This window comes from Podarcis gaigeae, assembly GCF_964106915.1.
Source record: "Podarcis gaigeae genome assembly, chromosome: 1".
Taxonomy (NCBI): domain Eukaryota; kingdom Metazoa; phylum Chordata; class Lepidosauria; order Squamata; family Lacertidae; genus Podarcis; species Podarcis gaigeae.
In genome coordinates, this window is record NC_139678.1 from 50,575,134 (window position 1) to 50,594,170 (window position 19,037).

Here is a 19,037-nt window from a genome sequence, read left to right on the forward strand (position 1 = left end):
GTTTGTTTTGGGCTCTAAAATTACTGAATTCTCTGGAGTTTCTCTCCTCCAGACATTCTGGCTGCTCAGGATAGTTCAAGGAATGGTTATTTCCTCTGAGACAAAACACATCTTAACAGTTTTTGAACTTAGTTTTGATTTTCAGTGTGTGACCTGAGAAGTCCTCAGGATGGGATAGTTCTCTCCTCCCATTGCAGATACATTGAGGATATCTTTCTATTCCCTGGGATGGTGAATTGACATTAAACAATTTAATCAAACAAAGATCCCCAGTGTTAAGTGACTAGATGAGTTCAAACAAGATATTTTCTGATACGCATTGTATTCAAATGTATAATAATAGCTCTATTGCTGACATTCCAGGATTTCAGCCAATTGAATGAGCTTCACTAACATCATGCCCAGCTCTGGCAGTATTGCACATTCATATACTTTGATAAGTAAAGAATTCCCTAACAACTGACATATCCTTTTCCACTATTGATAACATTAGTTATTTCTTTGTTCGTATAGATGTATTTTGAAGTGCTTTCCCCTGTAGGACTATGTATTACTGAAGATTCATTTCACTTCATATTTTTTTAACTGGCAACCACATGCCTTAGATTCCTCTAACATCTATCACCCAGAGCGCTATACTGTGTTGGCTTCTGACATATTGAATGATGGAAAAAATCTCTTCACTGTGGGCTCCCTTAGCTCTCAACATGGTTCTGTGAATTTTCAGTGCCAATTAGGCTTGTGGGTGGAGTTGCAGTGTGAGTGAAGAGCAAGCTGGAATTTAACTAATAGCTATATATCTTTAAAATGTGGATTGCATAGATGCATTTCTAGCACCACTAGTATACTCAGTATTTAGAGAATCATCTCAGAAAGTAAAAGCTTTAAATACACATAAATGTGTAGGCTCTTTATTACTATACTTACAATAGAGGCACATCGGCAAGGGTTGTGTGGGATTTTATATACTGCCAATAGCCTCCATTTACTGAAATTCCCTGTTCAGAGTTCTTGTCCTAATTAGGAAAAGTTAATTTGTCCACTTTTTGCAAAAAATAAATAAATTAAAAAAGCACAACTAAACAAAATGACTGCAAAGAAATAGTTTGACTAGATGCTGTATCTGTTGGCAGCTATCAGTGTCTTGAAGGCATTTCAAGGCTGATTTTGTTTCTTCTATCTCCAGGTGACAACCTGAACCACTGCTGCTACTGATTGATAGCTTGCACAATGGAAGCAGGAGGCTCTTTTTAATCCTCTAACTTGTGCCCTTTCAGATGTTGTTGGACTCCCACCACAGCCAACAATGCCTGTGGTCACAAATGATGGGAGTTGTAGCTGTAGCTAAATATTAGGCTAGTCTAGGTAGATATGCAACTTCCTTGTTGAACTAGGGATGGTTGTCTGAGGCAGAGACGCAACCTGAACTTTGGGGAAATGTGGTCATTTCTGATACTAGGCAGTGTTGTAACTTTGGTTTCAAAGACAATGGAAATGCCATGTCCTTATCCCAAGTGATCATGCAGATTACATGCCATAGGCTATTCTGAATTTAACCTTTGGGACGCCTATCTTTTATTACTGTGGCCTTGGGGCCCTTGATATACCTTGACAATTCTGGGGTTCTCTGGAGTCTAGAAGTATGAAAGTTGCTGGAATAACTTGTGATGGGGAGCATTGATTAGTAAATCTTTTGGTTTCCTTTCTTTGTTTGATTCTGCTTTAGGCTGAATTATTGGAAATGATTGTTAATACTTTTGAATTCAATTATTTCAGTGTCTGATGAGCAATTAACATGCTGTACTCCAGTGATTGATTTGGGGAAAGCCTCTTAAGGCTTTCTTTCTGTGTTTTTGCAGCAGCATTTTTAAAACTGGGAGACTGCCATTGAGCATGTGCCTATGTGTTGTAGTGGGACTTTGAGACACTCTAGGTAAAGGATAGGGAACCTTTGGCTCTCTAAATGTTGTTGGTCTACATCACCCATCAGTCCTGGCCAGCATGGCCAATGATCAGGGATGATTGGGGTTGTAGTCCCAACAACATCTGAAGGACCCAGGTTCAGCATCGTTGCTCTAGGATCTGGCCTAGGGCTGTCCTTTGGCGATGTACATCCTTTTGCCTCAAATGGAGCATGCTTATTTTCCTGTAATCTACAGGAACTTCTCTTCCTGCTTCTGCCTCTCTATGTTTGCTGGCTTTTCAGAGGTATTGACCAAGTAATGAGGGATTTGATTTCCTGAATTATTGTTTTGTTTTTTTTTAGTTCTGCCAAGCAAGAAGCAGTCCTTGATTCCAGAAGTGTTAGGAACTGAAGTTATTTCTTAAACTCCCCTGTGACTGGCTACTCTTGGGTCTCAAAACTTGTGTGAAAGAGGAGTGGGACAGGTGGTGGATCTGAGTTCTTAAATCCTAGAGCATTCTATTTTCTATTTTCTATATATCAGGACCAATATTAAGGACCTTGAAATGGACATGGGAACATTCAGTTTTGTAACTGAAAATGGGTTCACTGACTTTTCAGTATTAGCAATATCCTGTTGTTTAAATGTCTGGTAGTATGAAAAAGCTATTGTTTACCTTTTCATGCATACCTTGTATGTGAAACCTGACATATAAAAAAGCAATAGTTCATCCAGATTGTAGCAGAGTCTAGAAAGGGAGGAGGGGGAAAATCAGCTTCTAGTTTTATCTAGTTAACAACTAGGTAATCATGTTTTTGAGCTTGTTGTAGTTGTGAGTGTATGCAACTGTGTGTGTGTGTGTGTGTGTGTGTGTGTTGGAACTTTTCTGTCCAGCCCTTTCAGCTCAGTCCTTAAGATTATTCTGGTTAAAGGACTTTGGTTATTATGGTATAATGTAACTTTGTTTCTGTTCCTCCAGGGCAGGGTGCACTTGATGGGGTCCAGCCAGGTAGGTGGAATACCTGGTGTCATTGGCATTTAAAGAATGTGGCATTCTTTAGCATGACTGTGGCCTGTGGCTGGGTTATCTCAGGGGAGCCCAAATTCTGCAAAGCTGAGGGTGGCATCCCAGAAGCTCAAAGTTGTACTTGATGTGCATTATGTCAAGTAGATTGCAGCCATGCTTCTCTAAGCTGGTGGTATAGCCATCTTGGTAGCTTTCCAAACTGAATATGTGGCTTGGAAATTCCCTGGCAGAGCTCTGTGTGGACTTCAGCTTGCGGTCTTCACTTTGGGTGCCGCAGTTCTCATTTGATGCTTCACCCTGCCTTCTTTTTTTCTTGAATGGTGATGGGTGTACTATCCATCAGGACATGTCTCCCAGGCAGTCATTACTGCTAACTTTCCCAATCGGAAATCTTTTGCGGGTGATTTCTTCTGCAGCTACGAGTTTGCAGGATATTGCATGACAGTGAAGTGTGATTTATCTTATTTGGAATCTATGCAGGATGGAGCTGTTGTTGCTTTATTCCCACTGTGGCATCATTCAGACACAAATCTTTGGCAGAACTTGGCCTTCATTATCCCCTGTGACCCAGCGGTAGGCTGAACCCATTGTTTGCTGAACAGCCTATGCAAGTACATTTGCCTGCCATTCTCTGTTTATTCCGTAGTAGGTCTTCCATTCTTCATCATCTCTTCTTGCAAGTGGTCACTGGCCTGCTGTATCTGCAGATCATGTCTCTGATTCTATGCTAATCATTTCTCCACCATTTTAGATGCAAGTAGATGGTTACTTTGAAACACTGACTAGTGTCAGTTCTCCACTGTGCTATTTTTCTAGAAGAAGAGGTGCCAGAACTCATCATGAACACGTCCCTCGTTCTCTTATAATGGCAACCTGAGAGGTGCTGAAACTGAGTTGTGGCTGAAAAATGCCCCTGTTCTCCATCTCTAAATGTAGCCATTGACTTTTGGCTTCCTCAGGCATCTCTGCATATATCTAGAAGCTCTGTGAAGGTCACTTTGATCACAGAAGTGGTGTAGAGGAAGCACCTTGAACTGCCAAGAACCCTGAATTTTTTCAGCCTTGTTTATGATGACAAGACTGTTTTGTACCTTCAGAAATATAAATGCCCTAGACAAAGAGGTGCTGGCTCTTAACTATACCACCATTGCTTTCATTTCTTTGCCTGCGTTATGTCTCAAGCCATTTCCCCGATCACTTTAAGGGTCATGTCATCAACTTGATAGTGCAGGAAAAGGAGCAGCCGTAGACTTCCTGTTTAATCAAGAGATGTGACAACTCACTGTGTTATTTGCAACATGCAGTTCTCCACATTCTGCATTCTGAGAACTTCTCTGAGGCTTTTTAAACAATCTGTTGTTTCCTTACTCACTTAGGTTAATTTAGATGTATTTCCCCCCGCTACATGGAAAGAATCCCTGCTATGGGAAGTGCGGTTGTTAACCAGAGTATTTTCAGAGGAATAAAAGAACTGCTGCACGTCCAACAATGTGACGTGGACATGTTTTCCTAGATGGCGAGAATGTCAGTGTGTATGTGTGTGTCTGTGTGAATTATAAAATGGTGCTGTGTTATAACCTAGGGTATTTTACACTTTTTACTGCAATAGCAGAACATTTCTAATTAAATGGGCTGCCATGTGCAGATGAGTACTGTAATTCCACACCTGAGGCATTAATCAGGTCATAAAAAAATACCTTTTCTCATTTGATTTGCATAGAAACTTGACACATGGGTTATTGTTTCATAGTGTTCCTGAAGTTTATCACACTTTGGACTTGTTGCTCAAATTTCAAATGGCCTGGACATTTTTCTAGATAATGCACAACATGGAAGTGCTTTAGTTTATTTGAAGATAGTCTTGTAGAAGTTGTTGTCATTGTTAGCTTTGCAGCTGTACCTGGTAACAACAGGGCCACACACCACAACTGTGCAGTGCAATTTCTAGTGCATACAATGTTTTACGGTTCAACACCAGCAGGGGCTTTATTTCAGATTTAAGCAGGAGCTTTTATGATAATTACAGCTAACCTGTTTGGGACAAAGGTGGCTGAATAATTGTTTACTGTTGGGTGCATGCTGAATGCTCCCTGCATGGACTGATGGGACTCTATCTAGTTGTGTCATATAAGAATAGTCTTAGGGTGCATATTTGCATTTAATGGAATGTTATGCTACCTTACCTAGAGCTTGGTCTAGAAGTAGAAGCCTGTAGAAACAAGCCTTGCTTAGTCTATGAGAAACAAATAGAACAATCAGGAGATGAGCTAGAAAGAATCAGTGACTATTAAGAGGCTTCATCACTTGATTTGAGATTGCATATGGGATACTTACTTCAGGTAACCAGAAGCTTGTGGGGCAAGTGTAACCATAAACTGGCTTTTAATTGTCCAGGTCCTGAGGAGCTAGGTTTGACCTGAAGTTGTAGTCTTTTCCAACTTTAAGACCTTGAAGTGGAACCATAGTTATATGTGTTCCTTTCTCTTGACACTTACAGGTGGCAGTTTGGAGATCCATCCTAAATACCCCATCTGCCTGATGTTGTTTTCTGACCCACCAGTTGGAAAATGCTGCTCTAAAGCAGTGGATGTCAATATAGTTTGATCTTGCATTGTGTTCTATTTATACACTGCCAAGTTTTAAAAATCAATTTCTCAAAAACATCTGCACAGGACTAATTATCATAAAATGTTGCATTGGTGAAAGTGACTACTATAATTCCACACCTGAGTTATTAATCTATTCAGTTTCTTTTCCCATTTTCCATTACAGAAATTCACATTGTCTTTGTCAAAGGAAGATTCTCCATTTCTTAATAGAACAGCTGTGGTTTGCAGAGTCAACAGATACTACCATTCAGGTCTTGCCACTCAGATTTCTTTGGGCAGGAGCATTTCTTCTTCCAACCTGATTGGGTTTCTTTTCATGGTATATTGCACCATCATGCGTACCGGGAATTATTTTTGTTCTCATCAAAAAGGGGTGCAAGGCTGCAAAATATCTCATAGGAGCACCATTTTACTACATTGGTCACAAGATTGTGACACCATTCAATGTACTGCCAGGAGCATCTGCAATCTACTCCAGTGCGTACACTGGATGTGCGTACACACAGTTTGTGGCCATTGAATATATGGGAAGCTGTTTGGAAGTCCCTTGGTTAGGTACTCTATTTTTGGGCAACCGTGGGATAAACTGTTGGACATTGGTCTTGTGATCTGGCTGTAGTTTTGTACGGTTGTTCCAGATGACCTCTGCATTGCTCTTCTTTTTTTTCTGTCTCTGGTGGGTGCCATGTTGTCCTGCAATGTCTTCTACCTTCGCATGCTTCACATGTGTTCATGTGATGGTATATCATCCTTGCATCCCCATGGCATTTACCTGGTGCTCCCCCTCTACCTTAAGCATGTCCTTGACTTCCCGCGCTGCAGCTGTTTGCATATTTTTTTTGGGTGGGGGTGGAGTAAGCTTTATAGCTACAAAATCTCTGTTTATGTGTTGAAGGAAGTCAAATGAGAAGAGGAAAATAGGCAGGATGAAGGGAAATCTCTTATTATGGTTAGGGTTTTAGGTGGGTAGAGTAGCATACTAGATACATAGCTTAGTTGACTCTTTCTGTTCCTGTGATGTGCAGATTGTCATTCCTTTTGTGTATATACAACATACTAGAGACTGCCACTCCTACTTTCTCTGCTCTGTGAAGCAAAACATTAAAAGATGTATCTATGACTTTTAGTTACTTCCCTCTCATGAAGGCATTTGATTTTTTTGGATCATGGGTTATAGTTGGTATATTTAAAGCTTTTCTACCTTGCTTTTTAGTAAAAAAAAAAAAAAAAAAGCTAGTAGAGCAGCTTACCCTAGAGATCAATAAAAACAAGACTGTCCCTGCTTACTTTCTTAAAAACACAGAGAAAGGGAGAGAGAAAGTGATAAGTAAGGAAGAGGAAAACATGTAAAGTCTGGCACCAGATTGTAAAGTTACAAAGCTATTATGAAGACCAACTGGGATAGCAAGGGTCCAGGGAGAAGAAGAGCCAAAAGGAGCTAGTTCCTTAGAGTTTATGGAATGGTCCTGGTTTCCATCTCCCTCATTTGTAACTTAATGGAATGGTTGCTGCTAAGTGACACTTGAGGGTAGAGGGAAGACCAAAGGGTTGCCTTCTAAATTAGATAAATCTTTATCACCCATGAATGAGTTTTATTTACCATCCAGTATGTGTACTGAACAGACTTCATGCTTTTTGTTCTTTTGAGTATGTAGAACTCACAGAATCCTGGGGCCATCTTCCTTATTTTATTTTACTTTTTAAAAAACAAAACTCTATTCCCTTCTGAGCCTCGATTAAATATAAAGTGGGCTGGTAGTGGTAATAAATGTGAGGTAAAGGTAATAAATGATGGTGGCTGACTTTGCAGCATGGAAGGTGTACATTTTTAACATCTTCAGTGTTATGATACTGAAAGCCCCAAAGAGCTTTGTGGCACAATCTAGTCCCTCCTCATATGCAGAAATGTGTACCTTTGCACACATAGGAGATGGTCATTGGTACACAATTTCTTCCTCATGGGTACAGGTTTGTGTGCGTGAAGAGATTGATCCTGAGAGAGGGTGATTCAGACCAAAATTTATTGTAGCATGAATGTTCTTAGAATAGAGCTAACATTGTCAAATGCAACCAGCTGCTGATGAGGTAACTTCTAGTGAGAAGTCCATGATCAACCAGAGCATTTAATGGCCATTCATTAATATGACCCGCTTCCTTCTACAATTTTGTCTTACTTATCAAATGCTTTTAGCTCCGCTCATTGTAAGTAGACAAAGAGGCAAGACCTGTGTTTATGCGTTGTTCTACTGATGTCATTATTACTGCTCTCAGCCATAGATTATTGCAAAGGCTTTTACTGTTGTCATAAATTTCACATTAGTGGTAATTTCACTGTCACGAAATAACCAGAAAAAACCCATGGTAAGGCATTTATTGGACTTTCATGTGACAAGAGCTATATATCACTCCCAGGCCTAGTTTGTAACACTGCTGAAGCAGACTTACTAGGTCATCTGCCTCATTTCGGACTGGGGAAGAAGTTAAAGATTATTTTACAGAGTATTTGTTCCAGGCTGATAGCACAAAATCTTGTGCTTCTGCAGTTTGCTGGTGGCTTCTTCTCACAGCTGATTCGCTTTCTGATCCATAGTGTTTCAGGCCAATTCGTCATTGTGCAGTCCTTGATTTTGTTTGTGTTCTAGTTCTTTCCTTATCTACAAGGACAGCAGGTGGTATGGAACTGTGGATACACTGGGGGGAAATGATGGACAAGGCCAATACTTTGTAAAGGATCAGTGACCTTTTCTCTGAATGTTTGTGGGGGATGTATGGTCTTTCCTCCCCTCTCCACCTTGGAATCATAAACCTCAGCAATGCTTACTAGAATAACCCTGTGGATACTCTGCTCCTCAGGGGGTATTTTAGGCTATTTCCTGCTTGAGAATCATTTCAAATTGTCTGCTCGTGATCCAAGAGTATGTGCCCCTCATAATTTCTTTTCATCATGCCTTGCTCTATTCCACTTCTCACCCTTGGGTCCTCTCAAAATGCAGCCTTCTCTCCATACTGGTGAAGTTTCATGTTGCATTGTTATCTTTTTTGACAAAGCAGAGCCTTTGAACTTTCCACTAGTATCACCTTGGAATAGTTGAGTACTCCACAAGCAGTGCTCCATTATTTGCCTATTGTGGTGTCTTCATGCTTTGTCTTTCAACCTGCTGTGATGTGTGGCATTTTTTGTCCTCAGGTGACGACAAGTATGGGCGGAAAGTAATTCTGTTCAGTGCCTGCCGGATGCCTCCCAGCTATCAGCTTGATCATGTGAAACTGCTGAGGTGAGTGCTGCTGGAGCGAACCACCTGCTTTGGTGAAGATTAGACCTGAGACTCTCCCCTGATCATTCAAATCTGTAATGATTTTGACTACATGAATTTGGGTACCAATTAACCCCCAACTAAGATATAAGCCAAAATTCCTTAAGCACTTGGTTAGGAGTGCCCTTCATCAATCTGACCCCACCCTCTGGCTGTATATTCACTACCTCTGTGCCTGTGTTACCTATATTACTTTCCTTATGCTGTGACTGCAGGAGGCAAAGAAGCAAATACGTTTTTTTTTAAAACTCTGGAGCTTAGGTATGTCCATCTCTCCTCAGCTATTTGAAGTATACATTGGACCAGTATGTTGAGAGTGATTACACCTTAGTCTATTTGCACCATGGCCTGACCAGTGAGAACAAGCCATCCCTGAGCTGGCTGCGGGATGCCTACCGGGAATTTGACCGCAAGTAAGTGTGTGTGGCTGTGGATTTTGCAAGGGTCAAATTGCTGTGCGGGAACTTTTTTGGGTGAAAGGGTTGGCTTGGCTTCTCATCTTTCTCTCATTATTAGATACAAGAAGAACATCAAAGCATTGTACATTGTGCACCCAACGATGTTCATCAAGACACTGCTGATTCTCTTCAAGCCCTTGATCAGGTAGGAAAGTGCAAAGGTACTTTGCTCTGTGGTGGAACTCGCTTTGGTATGAGGAGGAGTGGCTTCCTTAGGTTCCAAGTGGAGTTTTATCATCAGAATCCTGAGACTTTTTTGTTAAGTAGGTTGCTGGTAACTTGGGTATTTGTAAACACTTACTGTGATGACAGCATCTGATAACACCTTTCATTTAATTTTACATTTTTATCCATGTCCTTCCTCCATGAAGCTTGAGGGTAGCATGCATTGTTACCCACAGTTTTATCCTCATAACAACTCTATGAGATAGATTAGATTGAGAGAGAAAGTGACTCACAGTTGCAGGTTCAGATCCCCACTTTGCATCTCCGTGGCTTGTCAGTACACAAAATATTGGCTCTAATTTTTATAAGCTCTAATTTCTATAATGTGGGGCTCCTAGAGTGTTTGTTCATTGCAAGGATATGCATAGATGGCTCATCTTGTATATTCCATATCATTTTTAGACAGCTGTTGCTCACTGATGTCAGCTATATCCTGTCGTAGTTGCAAGAACCCCTCCATTTTCTGTCCAAAGCTTTCAGTGTGTGCCTTGAATTGCATTATATAGTCCTATGAGGTCAGAGGAAAGTGGGTATCATGTTCCTGCATACTCTTGATCTCTATCTGAGAGTGTGGAAATTGTCCTGCAGATTAGTACTTCACTGGAGCTTGTTGCTTCCTCTTTTCTGTCTAACTGAAGAATTAGGTTTGATAAACTTTGTTTCTGACTTATGCTGAGTGACTGACCCTGACATGCAGGTCCCTGCTTGCATTGTTGTCTTTTAGTTGGCTAATAGCCCAGACTTGCTTCAGATATTTCCTGGCCTCTGCCAGAGAATGAGGAGGAAATAACAAAGGACATAACTTGTATTGTCAGCAAAATCCCCAGGTTGAGGCACCAGAGAAGTACCTTTTAGCACATTGTCAGGCCTAGCTGGGGTATTTCAGTAATGGACAAATCCCTGCCTATGTGTTGGGGAACTGCAGAGTGGTGCAACTGGTACACAAGCATTGCCTCACAGTTCTCGGTACCATTTTTACCTCTTCATCTCATCTCTACAAGCCACCCACAGATGTACTAGTGCTGCTACTCTGCACCCTAATTTCTTTCTTACTGGTTTGTCACCTGTCTTGCAGCTTTAAGTTTGGACGGAAGATTTTCTATGCAAACTACCTGAGTGACCTGGAGGAGCATGTGAAACTGGAGCAGCTGGGTATCCCAAGCCAGGTGCTAAAGTGAGAGCATGTTTAATTATTTGCTGGTGTTTAATTTTACTGTTTACTGTTAGATTCTGATGGATTGTTTAATGTTGCTTTGTTTGACATAAGTTGTTTGTTTTAAAGTTATTGTGACTTTTTACATTGGATTAGATTGTTATTGTTTGATGTTTCATTATGCTTTTATACCTGTTATTATTATTATTATCATCATCATTATCCACTTTGCCTACTAGCTTACCTTTTGTTTCTGTAGAGGAGGCTGTAACAGGGAGGAGAACAGGGTGAGCAGAGAGGGAGTGGGGTGGCGAAGGGACACTGGGAGTCTGACTTGTCGGCACATACAGTATGATGTTGTGAGCTGCTGAGATGGCTCTCTCCTCTGCATGGCTTGCTCTTTATTGTCATGTGACCCTCATAATGTTTCCCAAGAGGGAGTGTGGCTTCGGGCTAAAAAAAGGATCCTCGCTACTGATGTAGCAGAAGTAGCTTGTAAGTACTTCTTACAAGAGGTAGCTTGTAACTAGCGTAGTGCCAGGGCCTCTGGGCTTGTGTTTACAGGCTAATGGGACACTGGACACCAGCTTAGCACTTTTTGGTGTAGTTTAGAATGATTCCATACATACATACATGTTTGTGTCTGTCTCTCACTGTAGGTATGATGAATATCTGAGATCCCTGCAGAAGCCCCCCCAAGTGCCTCAGAAAGTAACCCCACCACGCCCACCTCTGCCAAACCAACAGTTTGGAGTTTCTCTCCAGCAGTGAGTATCCTCATCTTTTTTCTTTTCTTGGTGGACCAGTGATACCTATAGTCTATCTGTGGGTAGTTCTGGAAATGCTTTCCAATCATCTTGAATCGGCACCTGTGGTTAGCTTGACTTTTGCCAGCCTTGAGCTTTCTAGATCAGGGCCAGTGATACACTGGATATTATGTCTGAGTCAAAGATGTTTCTTTGGGGGAAGTGACAGGAAAAGTCTAAGCTTCTCCTTTCTCAACAGCTTACGGGAGAAGAGCTTGGATCAGAATCCCATTCCACTTGTGGTAAGGGAGACCATTGCCTATCTGCAGCAGCATGGTGAGTGAGCTAGGAAGAACCCTCTTCTGACTTGTCTTGTTGCTACATCCACTGTCCTTTGTCTCCCAACAGCATCCTTCTGTTGCATCAGCCTAGCCTTTTTAAGATGCCTTAGCACAGACTCATTCTTTTTCCACTGCCCATCTTACTATTTTTCTTGCCATTTGATTCTGGTCTTCAGAAAGACACAGCAAAATTGAACACTAGGGAGCTGAGGGATTCTACTAACCTAATTCCCCAAGTGCCTTCTGCATAGCTGTTCCCATGCAAGTGTCCCTGTGCTTGTGGCTTTCAGGATGTCCTTGTCCTGTGATATTGGAAAGACTTGCTGTTATGTGTGGTAGGTCTTCCCTGAGACACTGCTCTTCTGTTTCTCTTTGTCCCCAGCTCTTAACACAGAGGGGATTTTCCGACGTTCAGCAAACACCCAGACAGTCAGAGAAGTTCAGCAGAAATATAATATGGGTAAGTGCCTGCATTAGGTTCCACAAGTCTGCTTAAGCTACTCCACTGCCCCTTTCCACCATTCTTTTTGTCTAGGCCCCAAATCTGCCCTTAGCACTTTGGACTTGTGCCTCCCACAACGTGCTTTAACTTCTGAATAGATCTCTGTTTGAAACTTGGCTTGGAATCCAAGGAGTTTATTCCTTTTGACATAAACCTATTCCAGTCTAAATCTATACTCCCTGGATAAAGGAGGTGCTTAACCTTCCACAGCAATTATGTTTGATCAATGTATAATGTGTTTCCTCTGTTTCATCCTCTGGGGTGTGTGTCTCTCCATTTCCCTAATATTTGCTGGAATCCTGTTGCTGGTATTTTTGAAGCAATTCTTCCAATGCTCCTAATGATTGCTGCTTTGGAGGAGGATTGAGTACCACTGATCCTTTTTTTTTTTTTTTTTGACAGTGTGTTTACCTGCTCCTGCCATGCTTCTGCCTCTAGTTCTGCCTGTCTTTGGATAAGTTCCTTATTCTGCCAGGTGGAGGGGGTTCAGCCCTGGTGCTCTAGTTATGGCTTTGAACCTATCCACTTTCTTACCAGGGCTGCCTGTGGACTTTGTGCAATATGAGGACGTGCACCTGCCGGCTGTGATTCTCAAGACCTTCTTGCGGGAGCTGCCTGAGCCTCTCCTCACCTATGGTCTCTACAATGACGTCGTCAGTTTCTACAGTGAGTGGCTACCAAGAGTGTCCTGATCCCAAAGCAGAAAACTCCTCTAAATACGCTCTACCAAGAGTTGTGCTGTACTCTCACAGCAGATTGGCTGTATTACCCTTTCCCAGGGCAGCATAGTAAAAGTCCTAATTCTAGTACAGTCATACCTTGGAAGTTGAACGGAATCCATTCCAGAAGTCTGTTCAACTTCCAAGCTCCTGCAGCCAATTGGAAGCTGCGGAAGCCCAATCGGACATTCGGGTTCCAAAGAACATTCACAAACCGGAACACTCGCTTCCGGATTTGCGGCGTTCAGGAGTCAAAACGTTTGACTTGCAAGGTGTTTGGGATCCAAGGTATGACTTTTTGAGGGCTTTTCCTCTGCAATCCATCTCTCCACATGAAAGCTAGGACTTTGCTTGCTGGTATAAATGCCCCACTTGCTTTCCTTTCCAGGTGTAGAGGAAGAAAAGCGTGTAGATATTGTTCGCAAAACACTCCAGAGTCTCCCGGAAGAAAATTACCAAGTGCTGTGTTCACTGATGTCCTTCCTTGTGCAGGTGAGCTGTCTCAAAGCATTTCTTTGCACAGCATATATGCAACATCTGAAATTCGCTGCCACAAGATACGGTGATAGGAACGGGCTTAAATGGCTTTCAGGCTGAATTAGGCTTTTCTCTCTTGTGAATTTGCGAACTATAGTGACTAAATGGCTCCTGTGTGTTCAGAAGCAGAGTACATCTGGATACTTGATGCTGGGGACAGCCAATGGGGTGGGCTTGTTGTTGTTACACCCCACAAAAGGCTATGATTTACAGCATCTGTTTCACCATTTAAGTAATCTGTTAATGCTTTTCTCTGAAAGCTTGAAGCCTAAATGATTAAAGAAGGAGTTGGTGCAAAAGTAGGTTTTATTTCCATTAATCAATAGAAGAAAACAGTTTCAGGCTAAAATTTCCAGCCTGTGAAGAAGCAAGAATGATTGCTGCCACATTTTAGTGTCTCGTCTGCAAGTTATCTCTTCATGCATGCTTTCTATTCGATGTTCCTTTGTGTATAAGCCTAGAGCTCTTTAGAGGCAGATGGTGAGGAACTAGGAAGACAGAATCAAAATATATTTGTCTCTAAAGTGAAGTATTTTCTTCCTCCCTCCTACATAGGTCTCAGCTAACAGCGACATCAACAAGATGACCAACACTAACCTGGCCGTTGTTTTTGGCCCAAACCTGCTGTGGGCCAAAGATGCAGCCATTACCCTCAAAGCCATTAATCCTATCAATATGTTCAGCAAATTCCTACTGGACAACCAGAGGGAGCTTTTCCAGAGCCTGGAGGCTTGATTGAGAGCCTGTTTGTGCTGACACACCATGTGTCCACTGTGACCACTTCCTTCCTTCCTTCCTTCCTTCCTTCCTTCCTTCCTTCCTTCCTTCCTTCCCCCTCCGCTTTTCCTTTCCACTTTATCTTGGAACCGTGGCCAAGCTTAGAAAAGCATAAGGTGATGAGTGAAAGAGGAGTAGGAGATGGTATTGAGAGAGTGTGTGTGTGCACATGTGCGTGAGAGAGAGAGAGAGAGAGAGAGAGAGAGAGAGAGAAGGGGTGGTCAAGTGGGCTGGGAAGCTGGCCTCCCCATCTCTAGAAGTGGAGTGTCCAGATTACTCTTAATTCCTTCAGTTCCCTTCAAGTAGCTCTTCTTGTACCCCAGCAGAATCCCTACCTCTTGGTGCCTGTGTGATCTGGACTAATACGTGTTGCTGCAGTGGCCCTTTGGCTGAGAGGAATCTATTTCTACTTCTCTTCTTTGGCTCACATTGGTTCTCCACATGCACCCAAATCAGTTCTGAGCATTCCCATTTTGGAAGGCTACGGCCGCTACTGAACACAACCAGCTTGCTACCCTTGATGGAAAAGCTGACCCCTAGCCCTATGGAAAACATGGGGAATAAAAGAAGATTGCTTTGCCCTGGAAGTGCCCATGTTTCTGAATAGAGAGCTATTTGTACATTTCAAGGAACTCTAGCACTTGTGGTAGGTGCTGTTACAATTTCCCTGCCATAATTTAAAGGTTAGTGCCCTCAGATATTGTGGAGCCCGCGCTATCTTTTTGTAATGCCCTTCTGAAGAGAGTGTCTCTGCGAAACTGGCCTTGCCATTAAGGTTTTCCATTTTTTTTGGGGGGGGGGAATAATGATTTTGTGTGTGTTTTGCTCTCCCCCCTGCCAGACGGTAGGAGTCATGCAGGGGGTGCCTGCTGTGGTGGTATTAGCTCTTCAAAATGCCAAAGGCCAGATTAAAACACTGCCCATTCCTGTAACTGAAGCACAGACATCTATGCCTCTGGTTGCTGCTGCCTTACCATTGTGATGAGAGCATACTCAAGCAAAAGACAGATCACTGAGGCCAAACTCAAGAACCTTAAGCAGAAACCTCCTCTCCCCAATCTACTGGGCAATCTTGTGCCATAATTAGGGGAGGTGAGTTTTCTCACTGAAGGACCACTGCCATTGTGTCCTTGTTGAGCTGAAATACAGTTTAAGAATGCCAGAATGGCTCTGCTGGACCCTTTGTTTCCTTGGCACATGGAGATAGGAAGCATTGCTGCTCTTTTCTCTGACCTGAGAAAGGTTATGCAGCCGTGCAGTATGGTTATTCCATAGAGTTGTTCCCCCTTTCAGATCAGAAAGCTGAATTATTCTGAACTCTAGACTAGGCTAAGCCATTGGCCCAAGCACATACGTTTTAAGCCAAATGTGTTCTCTCAAAAATAGCAGTTTTCTGCTGAGCCTATAGAAGCTTTTGCTTTTTAATAGTGTTGTAAAAGTGCATTTTCACAATGTATTACTGCCAACTGTCGTAAGGCTATTTTGTCCACACCCCAACCCATTAGTTGGCCCTGTAAAATAGCAAGCTTGGAGTTTCACAGGATTACAGAGAAGTTGGAGGTGCTTTTCTCCACCTTCCCAGAACCTGTGGCTTCCTGTCACAAGACAGTTAGAGGGAAGCTGGCAAGGTGTGTTTTGTAAATGCACAGTAGGCTACTGTTTAAAATTGAATAAAAGAAGGCCTGTGCTATGGTTTTAAAGTGACAAAGCGAGCACTAAAATCTGCATGTGAATTATCAGTGCCCGTAGCCCAGCCAGATCCTGTGAATTGGATTCCACATCTGTCACAGATCGTTGGAAATGGTGAACTGAAGTGCTTGACACTATTATGAGGAGCTGACGAATGTGTTGGTCCAAGTTCATCATCCTACGTAAGGTACAGGATCAGTCAGCATATAGGAAGTGTTCAGTCTGGTAACATATAAACTTAATTCGAAATTTGGAACAACACAGCAGTTGGGAACATTGATTTTTCTGTTTAGCTGAGACACGGAGAGGCTTTCACCAAGAACACTAACAAGTGAATGGCTTTTTGCCTTCTAGTATCTCTTGTATAGAATAGTTTAGCATGGTTAACTTGCTCGCTCCTGTTCAAAGTTCCCAGGTTGGAAGGAGAAGCAGCTGGTTTCCATGGAAATCATTGCCTCAGAAATGGAAGGCCCAGGCACTTTAGGACACAAGGCTGCAGGTTCAGCCACTGCACTGTAACATTAATTCCTCATCTTCTTTTAGGATTAGGAGCAAGTTCAGGCAGGAGGGAGAAAGTGCTGTCATAGCTGCCCAGTAACACTTTTATGAAGTCCACAGATTCCCAATTTGTGTGCGTGTGTGATTTCCCCCACCCCCAAACACATTGCAAATCTTTGTATTGCTAGCTACTGCACACAGTTAAAAGTGCACTCACAAAGCCCTGCAAGTATGCCAGTGTAAAATAGCTCTGTTGCTTTCCCTACTTTGTGGGAGCTTCCAGGACACGTGGAGTACATACATGGCAGCAATGTCTGCTTTGCCTCATTGCCCTCTCCCCTCACCATTTTTTTTCCCATTTTCAAATCTCTTACCATTGTGGGCGATTGGTGGAGCTGCATGCTAGGCCTGACTGCACCCTACGAATTAAGTTTGCATCTTTGGCCAGTTAACTCTGAACTTCCTTCCCCTTCCCTTTTTTTGATGGCTGTCATGTGTGCTGTCTGAATTAGGATGGTAGGCATCCAAGCAAGTGGTTGGAATTACTAGAAGACCAGCATCTCAAAGGGCCAATTATGTCCTTCCATGCTCCTCTTGTAATAGAGGCCAAGAGCTGGTTAGATCGCCATGGCTGCACATTGTTTTCTGTCCTCCTGCAAACTTCCAGTGCTACACCAGCTTGGCTGCCTCCTTGTCATGTAGCTTCCATGTTAGATATTGGCCACAGTGCTTCTGTCGGTGGAGCGCTCCATCTCTATTGTATCCTTTGCTTGCCTAATAAAGCCCATCAGTGTCTTGGTACCCCCTGAATACACTCTGTGCTCTCACCTCTAGCAGTCAGTCATGTATCTGTATTGAGAACAGCTTATGGGTGCTGCTGCTTATGCTGAAGCTAATTGGATGCCTTGTGGTAGGAGTGGGGAACCTGTGGTCCTCCAGATGTTGGACTCCAGTGCCCATTAGCCATAGCCAGCCTGGCCAGTTTTCGGGGGTGATGGGAATTGTAATCCAGCAACATCTGGAAGGCCGCCGGTTTTCCACCTTTGCCTTATGGCAAGTCTCTTTGCTGACTCAGCAGAGGTCTTTGATGGCCAAGTGACCCCTGGTTGCGTGTTCTCCACTGGGGTCTGTATGCAGAGTTTACAGCTTTGCTTTTTGTTGCTGTTATCTTGCATTTTTGTTCTCATTGATGTTTATTGGGAGCAGGGCTGGGGTTTTTTATTTTTATTTTTACTGTGACATTAATTTACACACCCATGTTTATTTCCTTCTAATGGTACCAATCTTGTATTTCACAGTTTGCACTTTTTGTACTTCAATAAAAACCCAAAGCCAATACCAGTTTTGGTGTTTTTCTTCAATGTGTTGTTCTAGAATCAGTCAACAAAAGAGACTGATTAGTATCATCCACCTGGTGCCTATACAACAATACAGTAAGTGGTGAAATGCATATCTAATCCCCTTCAGGGAGAAGGTTATTTGTTCATCCTTTGCCCAGTGTAGCACTGTCTGGTAGGTGTAAATTGATCATGGGACTTTTCCACCTTTTATTCAGGCTGTACTTTGTTACATTACTTGCTTCATAGCTGTCTGTTATATACAGTAAACCTGCAGCTTGTGCTTGTTTTACTTGTGCAATCACCTTATGCAGATGAGGAATAGAGCTGGGGAAATCCTCCCCTGTGCATATTTATCCCGCACCCCACACCCCCAGCAGGGTATTCCTTGTTTACTGGGCTTAGGGAAGGGAGTGCATAATCTTGACTTTGAGTGAGGAACTGAACCCTCATGTAGACCCACTGTATTTAATATAGTATATTCATCTTCAACATCACTAGCACCAAGTTCCTAGTTTTAAGGTTTATTCATCTTATGTTCACCAACCTGAACTCATAGCTGATCATTTCCCAGGCAATCATGTTCCCCCAAGTGAAAGCTGGTGAAAATCAATCTTTGCTAGATAATGGGTATGACAAATGTGTGAAGGGAGGATGTGGCCCTGCCTTTGACCCCCCCCCCCTTTTACTGGCTTTTGGTTTAAGAATGGCACTACCACCAACTTCTGTGTTGGTAACCTCAAGGCTTGATCATTCCAATGAACTTTCTGTGGCTGGCCCTTGGGCCTGATGCAGAACCTCCAGCTGGTGCAGATTGTGGTAGCTAGACTGATGGGGGCACATGGCTGACAACACTAATTAAAACATTTACACTGGTTGCCTGTTAATACAAGGATGTTGAACTTGGCTTGGTAGTTAATTTACAAAGACCAAACAACTTGGGCCTGAGGTACCATTTGGGACCATCTGAACCAGCTCAACTACTGAGTGCCTCTGTAGGCACATTGCTGGTCATCCCCTGGTATGGCTTATTTGACACCAACAAGAAACCAAGTCTTTCATGCCATTGGCCCAATCCTGTGGAATACTCTTCCACTGGAGATTGAATAGGTATATTTTTATATGCATAATAAGAAAAACACTGTCTGGAATATAGGTAGTTGATGACCTGTGATTTTAAATGTTTTTATTGTGTATATAG

At 42.5% G+C, this 19,037-nt stretch overlaps 1 protein-coding gene across 5 annotated transcripts in view; it reads left to right on the forward strand.

Annotated features, from left to right (window-relative positions):
* Window positions 1-17,835, forward strand: part of ARHGAP1 (Rho GTPase activating protein 1) — a 31,973-nt gene extending 14,138 nt beyond the window's left edge. For 3 of the 5 annotated variants that reach the window (XM_083751784.1, XM_083751786.1, XM_083751785.1), the window contains exons 4-13: window positions 8,728-8,815; window positions 9,136-9,267; window positions 9,371-9,457; window positions 10,613-10,711; window positions 11,350-11,457; window positions 11,696-11,772; window positions 12,160-12,237; window positions 12,817-12,945; window positions 13,387-13,490; window positions 14,091-17,835. In XM_083751784.1, coding sequence (XP_083607910.1) covers window positions 8,728-8,815; window positions 9,136-9,267; window positions 9,371-9,457; window positions 10,613-10,711; window positions 11,350-11,457; window positions 11,696-11,772; window positions 12,160-12,237; window positions 12,817-12,945; window positions 13,387-13,490; window positions 14,091-14,270 — 1,082 coding nt within the window. In that variant the 3' untranslated portion in view covers window positions 14,271-17,835. Of the gene's footprint in view, window positions 1-2,883; window positions 2,914-8,727; window positions 8,816-9,135; window positions 9,268-9,370; window positions 9,458-10,612; window positions 10,712-11,349; window positions 11,458-11,695; window positions 11,773-12,159; window positions 12,238-12,816; window positions 12,946-13,386; window positions 13,491-14,090 lie in introns of all 5 variants that reach the window. The other 2 variants (XM_083751782.1, XM_083751783.1) reach the window with 1 other exon arrangement.
* The last annotated feature ends 1,202 nt before the right edge of the window (window positions 17,836-19,037 follow it).